Here is an 8310-nt window from a genome sequence, read left to right as displayed (position 1 = left end):
AGCTCCTCTCATGGGGCCACGTCCCACCATGGGGCCACATTCTGCCACAGGGCCGCGTCATGTCGCAGCTTCCCCACACCACCCCGCCCTGCACAGCCCAGTCCCACAGCGGGCACCGCGAACTCCCCAGGGGACCCATCCCACTGTCACCCTGCAGGGACAGCGAGGGGACAATGACAGCAGCTCCCACCTGGACTGCAGCAGCTGGGGATGGTGCCCCGTGTCCTTGGCCAGGCTGAGGGGGGACAATGAGGCCAGAAGGTGCCATCCCCAACCCTGGTGACATCCCGACACAGGGACAAAGACAGCACATGGGGAGAGGTCACAGCTCTGCTTTACCATGGAGTCACCCAGGGCCAGGCAGCTCCCCCAGCACAACCCCGGCACGAGGTACCCCATACAGACCCACATCCCACGGGCACTGAGCAGGTCGCAGCCAGGGGACTGCCCTTCTGCTCCCCCCGCCCCGATTAGCAGCAATGGGGTGAGCGGGTGATGGGGGAGGGGGATCCCGGGCCCCACGGCCGGCCATAGGGCTGCACATGGGGATGCTGTGGGGCTGGGTGGGTGTGGAGCGATGCCATGGGGCAATGCCATGGGGCGATGCCATGGGGTGATGCCATGGGTCCAGGCTCAGTCCGAATAGATGATGAAGCCCGAGAAGGTGCTGTATTTGTTGTTGTTGCCGCCGTGGGCTTTGCCCCCATCCAGCTTGATGAAGACCTCATCACCTGCATCCAGGTGTAGGATGACGCTGTTGCTGGCGTAGTCGTAGTTCTGGTCCGCATCCTGCGCGATGGCGCTGGCCCGCACCTGCACAGGGGACACAGCTTTAGCCCACCTGCATCCATGGCCCCACTTCCCTGCTGTGACCCTGCACCCAGCCACCCCATGGGGCCCCATTTCCCGTTTCATTCAGGCTTCTTTGGACCCATTCCATGGGTGATGGGACCTGGATGGAAGAGATGGCACTGGCGTGGGGACAGCGGTGCCGTTGTGGTGCTGCTGAGCATTGCCCTGACCCATAGGCTTGAACATGGGGTTATGGCTCAGGCGTGGGGCGGGAAGGGATACTTACATCTGTAAAAACCCACACGTACCCAACGGCCTCGTGGCCACCCAGGGAAGTGGCACTGCGGCTGCAGCTGATAGGGAATTATTGGGGTAATCAAATCTGAGCCAGAGCCTTGCAGCGGGATCTCAGTGACAGTGACAAGGCAGCAGGTAAAAAATCCCAAGTGAAATGCAAAGCGGCACAGCAGGGAGAAGCAGCTCCTAATTAGGACTGACAAGAATGGGCTCTCCATCAGCTCGCAGGGAGCAGCCCCAACCCCGCAGCTGAACGGACACAACCACAGCCCCGTGGCCGCCCCCGGGGTGCTGCTACCACGAAAGCCATCAGGGCAGAGGCAGCAGCATCCCCAGACCTGCAGGCAGCCCACGGCCGTGACAGATCCCACCCATCAGCCCCTGTTTACTCTGGAACCTACTGATGTCCCAGCACACCGCCCGTCCCCGCTGCAGCGACTGCCATCCGTCTTCCCTCGTTAAGGAGCCGCCTCGTCACCGCGCGCCCGCCAGCCCTTGGCTAACCAGGGAAGATAAATGGCTCCATGGCAGCAGAGCCACCGCGTTGTCCCAGCAGCCGTGTCCCCAGGACCGGAGGGGATGCAGAGATGGGGCGCAGCAGCTCCGTGCTTCAGTTTTCCCATGGTGCTGCCCGTGGGAAACGAGAAGAGCCCAAAATGGGGACGTCAACCGAAGCAACCCCACGGCTGGGAGCTGTGCCTGCACCCAAGGGATGCGGGAAGAAGTGCCCAAAATGGGGACGTGGCACCTGGGGAGTGCTGTCACCAACCCCACTGACCCTACGTCTGTGAGCTGCCCCCAGCAGTGTCCTGGCCACTGTGACCACTGCAGCTCTGTGCCCACCCAGTGCAGAGGGACATGGAGCGGTGTTTGAGGGCACCCCCTGTCTTTGGGGTCCGACACATCACCTTTGGGTGCACCTGGGCTCTCCCAGGTGTGGCCCCACGGGCACATCCCTCTGTGGGGTCACACTTTGGGGACCGTCCCCCACTGTCCCCACGTCCCCTCAAGGGACAACACTGAGGACATCCATCCACCTTCCTCCCAAACACAATTTTGTCACCCCGTGCTCACCGAAACAGCGACAAGCTAATACAAATAATCATAATTAATGCTAATTAATAACCAGGAGCAGCTCCCCTGGCTCTCATTAACTCGAGCGGCGTGGCCGGCGCTGCGATGGACACTTCTCCATAGGGAAACACTGGGGCATCGCCGCTGCGGTGCGACCCCACCACCCCGGCTTCACTCTGGGCTGTATTTCTGCGACACAAACCCCAATTAGAGCTGTGATATCGTGCTGGCAATTAACACCCGGCGCGTGGGGACGGCTGCGAAGCCGGCGCCCGACGAGGACGGCCGTGACGATGATTAAGCTGTATTGCAGGCGCACGCCCGAATGGGTTTATTTACTCTTGACAGGAGCTTTGTAGCTTCGGGAAACGCAGCTGTTAGTGCCGGCACGAGCCCGCGGCGTGGGGATGGCAAAGGGATGGGCGGTGACCCCGTTCCCAGCTGGGTTTTGGGATTCGAAATTACTGCGTGGGGTTATTTGGGAAGGAAAAAAACCATCCTAGTGCTGGGGAGACGCTCAGCGCAATGGGCACCGCGTGGGGGTCTCGGAGTTGTTGCCGTGGGGATAAGCACAGAGCATCCTGAGTGTCCTGAATGTGGGGCTGTGAGCCAAGGGAGGCAGAAACAGCTGAACGCCAAACCCAACTGCTGGGCAAAGCTGTGGCTCACATCATGGGGGGGATGCGGATGGCAAAGGGATGGGGCAGCGACCCCATTCCCAGCTGGGTTCTGGGCTCCTAAATCCCTCTAAATCCCACGGGGCTCTTGAACAAGGAAAAATCCCATCCAGGTGCCGGGGCGATGCTCGTTGCAATGGTTCTGCGCAGTGACGCTCAGAGGCAGCACCACGGGGACAAGCACTGAGCATCTCTGATGCCTCGGATCTGGGGCAGTGAGTGAAGGGAGGGAGAACCCAACAGCCAAAGGCCAAACCCAACTGCTGGGGCAGAGCTGTGGCTGAGGCCATGGGGAGATGTCACCCCACTGAGCTCAGAGCCTCTCAGTGCAGTGTGACATTTGCAGTGCGACAGCCACAGCTCCAGCAAAGGGTTTTTGTCGTGAGGATGCGACATCACCTGGTAGCCTCAGCCATGGGGATGGTGGAGATGTGGGGGCTGCGGGTGGTGAGGATGGGGGCAGCTTGAGCACCAGGGCAGTGGCCCCACTGTGTGTCACCCAGGGGCTGTCACCAGGTGGAGGAGATGTCCCATGGGTGCACAGCAGCTGGGGATGGGGACATCTGTCCCCAAACAGGGCTGAGGAGCAGTGGACCCAGTTCCGGGCTGGGCTCACACTGCCCTCAATGTGGGTTCAGCACTGCACAGCCCCGCAGTGTCCCCAAAACCACCGCAAACGTTGTCCCTGCATTGCTGTCCACAGGGCACGGCCGCTGGCACGCACCATGGGGACACGGCAGGGAGCACACAGACAGCCCACGGCACAGCAGGGCACATCGCTGGGGCAGGAGAGGGACCGAAAGGGGACCCATGGGGACACATCATTGCTACCAGGAGAAGGATGGAGCATCCCGGGGTGCACATCCCATGGTCAGGAGGAGATAGGAGACCGCGGGGTGCACCTGGGGCACATCATTGGCATTGGGAGAAGGATGGAGCATCTCAGGGGTGTGCATCCCAAGGGCAGGGAGGGACAGAGCAACATGGGGTGTGCATCCCATGGCTGGAAAGAGGACAGAGCAGCCTGGGGGTGCACATCTCATGGCTGGAATAGGGATGGAGCACTCTGGGGGTGCACATCCCACAGCTGGGAGGAGGATGGGGATCTCAGGGCACAGAGGGTACCTGAGGCACATCATTGGCACTGGGAGGACGGAGCACCCTGGGGGTGCACATCCCATGGCTGGAAGACAGATGGAGCATCCTGAGGTGCACACTTCATGGGCAGGAGAAAAACAGGGCACCTCGGGGAGGGACCTAGAGCACATCACTGCCACTGAGGGAAGGATGGAGCATCATGGGGGCAGACATCCCACGGGCAAGAGAAGGACAGAGCATCCCGGGGCTGCACAAGACGAGCATCCCATGGGCTCATCAGAAGGACAGGACCCCCCCAGGACCTCCCCGGACCCCTCCATCCCGTACCTGCCCGTTCTTGCAGAGGTCAGCCCACATGCTGGTGCCGTCTCCGCCGCGCATCAGGACGTGGTAGGTGAAGAAATAAGTGCCGGGGATGACACAGGTGAACTTCCCCGAGGCGGCATCGTAGCTGTTGCCCAGGTTGGTGACCACATCATCGAACTTGAGGATCTCGTAGCCCTCGTGCGGGTTCTTCAGGCCGGCGTAGAAGGCGACGCGCGGCACCGTGCTGTAGGTGGCCGTGCTCACCGCCCCCGTGCCCCCCAAACCCGGCAGCCCGGGCGGCCCCGGTTTGCCCGCTTCGCCCCTCACCCCCGGCGGGCCCGCAGCGCCCGGCGGGCCCGGTTCGCCGGGGGGTCCCGGCGGTCCCGGTTTACCCGGTTTGCCCGCTTTGCCCTGCGGCCCCTGCACCAGCGTGGAGGGCGGTGGGATCGGGCCGCCCCCCGGCGCGGTGCCCCCGTAGGGCTCGCAGAGCATGCGGCAGGTGCCCAGCATCTCGTAGCGGCCGTCGGTGCCCGCCGAGCTCACCAGCACCGGGATCAGCACCACCAGCACCAGCACCATCACCACGCCCGCAGCGGCCGCCAGCAAAGTTTTACGGCCGAGGCTGAGCCGACGCCCGGCCGGGGCTGCTCGCTGGGCCGGAATGGTGCCGGTTTGGGGGCGGGCAGGGCGGTGGGGTTCGGGGATCGGCGGTGCCGCTCCGCTCCGATCCGCTCCGCTGAGCTCCGGTGCGCTCCGCTCCCGGCCACGCCCCCCCCGCCAGGCCACGCCCACGCCTCCTGTGACCACGCCCACTGCCTGTGCAGACACGCCCGAGCACTCCTTGGCCACGCCCTCTCAGTCGGGAGTCACGCCCACTTCGCACAGACCACGCCCCCTCCGCGCAGTGATTCGCCTCCAGCGCCGCCCGGGGAGCGCAGAGCCACGCCCCCAATCTGGCCACGCCCCCAGCCGGTGCGGCCGTGGGGTGCAGCCCCGGGGACACCCACGGGGCACGAGGGGTCAGAAGCACCGCCACCCCGTGTCCCCTCTGTGTCCCCGGCGGGGCCAGGGGTGGCTCAGCCAGAGGCACTGCTCCCTGGGTTTGTCACCTGTGTCCCTGCTGGCCCGCGGAGGGGATCCCTGTGACATCTGGGGACTTTCGGTCACACCCCATGGGGACACACATGTCACACGGAGACACACGGCTGGACAGTAAGGGGACACACGTGGCACACGGGGGACGTGCAGTCACACACCAAGGGGACAAATGTCAGCCACAAGCTCAGGGTCAACCCTATACCCCCAAAGTGCCCCACAGCTCCCACCCTATAGGACACCCCAATGGACTCTGTCCCCAAAGTGTCCCCACTGCCCAGCTGGGACCGCTGGGGGCGGGGAGCAGGACCACATCTGCACCCCAGTGCAGCCCATGGGGCGGCAGTGCCGCACTGCCTCTCCGTGGCCACCATCATTCCACGTCCCCAGCACGTCCCCATCTCCCCAACTCCTCCCCGCCCCACGCACGCACCGCGCTGTGACCCACACGGGCTGTCGCTGCCGGTGGTAGCGGGGCTGAGCGCACCGTCCCCACCAACGCCACCCCCACGCACATGGCACTGACGGTGACGGCGGGGACGAAGCCCTGTGGCACACACCGCTCTGTGCCCGGGGCTTTGGTGGCCGCGCTCCGCCGCGTGTCACCCCGCGTTCCGCAGCCGAGGACCGGGGGCTGCGGGGCCGAGCGCCCGCTCGTCACAGCCGGCACTGCGACGCGATGGGAGCTGACAGCCGCCCGCGGCGCCGCGGCCGAATCGCAACGGGGACGCGGGGACCGGTGACACCCATCAGAGTGACACCACAGCCCCGGGACACGCGGCCGTGGCGCTGGCTGTGGGGGATTCGGGGGCTTTAAGAAGATTTGGGGGTCGGGGTGCCGCCCCTGCGCTGTCCCCACGAGCAGTCACCACGTGAAGGATAACTGCGCCCCGCCGCCGCTTCCCCGCTCCTTTTCTCCCTCTCCCCTCCTTTTCCTTTCCTTCTCTTTTTTAATGAGCTCCTAAAAATACGCCTCGGCGAGGCCATGGGCTCCGTGAGTCACCCTCCAGCGCAGCGCTCCCACGGGTGGCACAGGGCTGTGCGTGGGGACGGAGACAGGGGTGGTGTGCCACGGAGGGGCCCCATTGGACACCCCCAGATTGGATCACAGCACTCGCCTCATGCCGAGGGATAATGGGACACTGCTGTGCTCAGACACTTGTGCCGATGTCACTTTGTCCCCAGAACAGGGCCACCACTACAGGCCACCTCACCACCCCAAACCAGTGCATCCCCATAGTACAGCAACCACCCCAAACCACTGCGTCCCCACAGCGCAGCCACCACCCCCAAAACACCACATCCTCATGGCACAGCCAGCATCCCAAATCATCCTGTCCCTATCGGCATGGACACCGCGTCCCCATGACATGGCCACCTCTCTCAGCCATAATGTCCCTATTGACATGGACACCACCCCACTTCACAGCACAGCCACCACCACAGGCCACCAGGTCCCCACGCCATGGCTACTACCCCAAAACAGGCACAGCCCCAAACCACCCTGTTCCCATGGCACAGCCAGCAGCCCAGGCTACCACATCCCCATGGCATGGCCACCAGCACAAACTATCTCATCCCTATCGACACGGACACGAACCCAAATCAGCACATCTCCAGGGCACAGCCACCACCTCATACAACCATGTCCCTACCAGCACGGCCACCACCCCAAGCAACCACATCCTATGGCACCACCACCCCAAAGTGCCACGTTCCTACGGTGCAGGCACCTGGAGCATTACCCCCATTACCCCACATGTGCAGCACCACATGAGTGGGGACAACATCCCGAACGGTCCACAAAGAGACCCCGGGGTGATCCCTGTCCCCATCCCCTGCTTGTGGGCCACCACAGCCCCTCAGCCAAGCAAGCAAAGACTATTAGCAGCTGAAGGATGGGGAAGGACAAAGCTGAGAGGCAGCATCTCCTCGTGCCGCACGCCTGCCGCTCTCTGCAAAGGTTAAGCAAACAGCAGCTCTCACAGAATCGATGCGCAGCCGAGCCCGCGGCTGTTTGCTCTGCAGAGCGAGGCGGAGGTGGGCGGCCGGGGGGCGCAGAGGGGCAGCGGTGGTGTGGGGCACAATCAATGTTGTGGGGCACGGGGATGGTGCGGGGGCACGGGGCTGGCCATGGCCTTGCTGCTGGCTTGGAGCTCGTTAGGGAGGATTGGGGATTTGGAGAAGAGAGACAGCAGGCGATGGTGGGGCTGTGGGATGGGGTCAGAGCTGCTCTGTGCCTCAGTTTCCCCTCCACAAGTGTGGAGGTGCACCCTCGTGTGGGGATGCCTGTGCACACGTGGCTGTGTGGCTGCGTGTGCCTGTGTGCGTGGCTGAGCTCACATGTGCACACAGGCGTGCGATGAAGTGTGCTCACCAAGGTGGTATGCAATCAATGGGCTGCAAAAGCTCCTGTGTGGGGATTCCTCTGCTACTGCCAACTGCCCTGGGGGCACCTATCCACCCACAAACCCACCCATTATCCACCCAAACAGTCTCCCTCCCTCCCTCCCTCCCTCCCTCCCTCCCTCCTTCCTTCCTTCCTTCCTTCCTTCCTTCCTTCCTTCCTTCCTTCCTTCCTTCCTTCCTTCCTTCCTTCCTTCCTTCCTTCCTTCCTTCCTTCCTTCCTTCCTTCCTTCCTTCCTTCCTTCCTTCCTTCCTTCCTTCCTTCCTTCCTTCCTTCCTTCCTTCCTTCCTTCCTTCCTTCCTTCCTTCCTTCCTTCCTTCCTTCCTTCCTTCCTTCCTTCCTTCCTTCCTTCCTTCCTTCCTTCCTTCCTTCCTTCCTTCCTTCCTTCCTTCCTTCCTTCCTTCCTTCCTTCCTTCCTTTCTTCCCTCCCTCCCTCCCTCCCTCCCTCCTTCCCTCCCTCCTTCCCTCCCTCCTTCCCTCCTTCCCTCCTTCCCTCCCTCCCTCCCTCCTTCCTTCCATCTGTACATCCTTCCATTTATGCACACCTCCCTTGATCCCGACCTG

At 63.2% G+C, this 8310-nt stretch overlaps 1 protein-coding gene across 1 annotated transcript; it reads right to left on the bottom strand.

Annotated features, from left to right (window-relative positions):
• Positions 1 to 633: 633 nt before the first annotated feature.
• Positions 634 to 4874, bottom strand: C1QL1 (complement C1q like 1; the record flags this gene model as incomplete). Its single annotated transcript, XM_079547052.1, has 2 exons — positions 4266 to 4874; positions 634 to 813 (listed from the first exon to the last, which is right to left on the bottom strand). The coding sequence occupies exons 1-2, from the start codon at positions 4821 to 4823 to the stop codon at positions 634 to 636; spliced, it is 738 nt and encodes a 245-aa protein (XP_079403178.1). The 5' UTR covers positions 4824 to 4874.
• Between the last annotated feature and the right edge of the window lie 3436 nt (positions 4875 to 8310).

Source organism: Tetrao urogallus (genome assembly GCF_951394365.1).
Source record: "Tetrao urogallus genome assembly, chromosome: 26".
NCBI lineage: Eukaryota > Metazoa > Chordata > Aves > Galliformes > Phasianidae > Tetrao > Tetrao urogallus.
The sequence above is the reverse complement of the archived record's forward strand: the minus strand, read 5'-3'. Positions and strand labels throughout refer to the sequence as shown.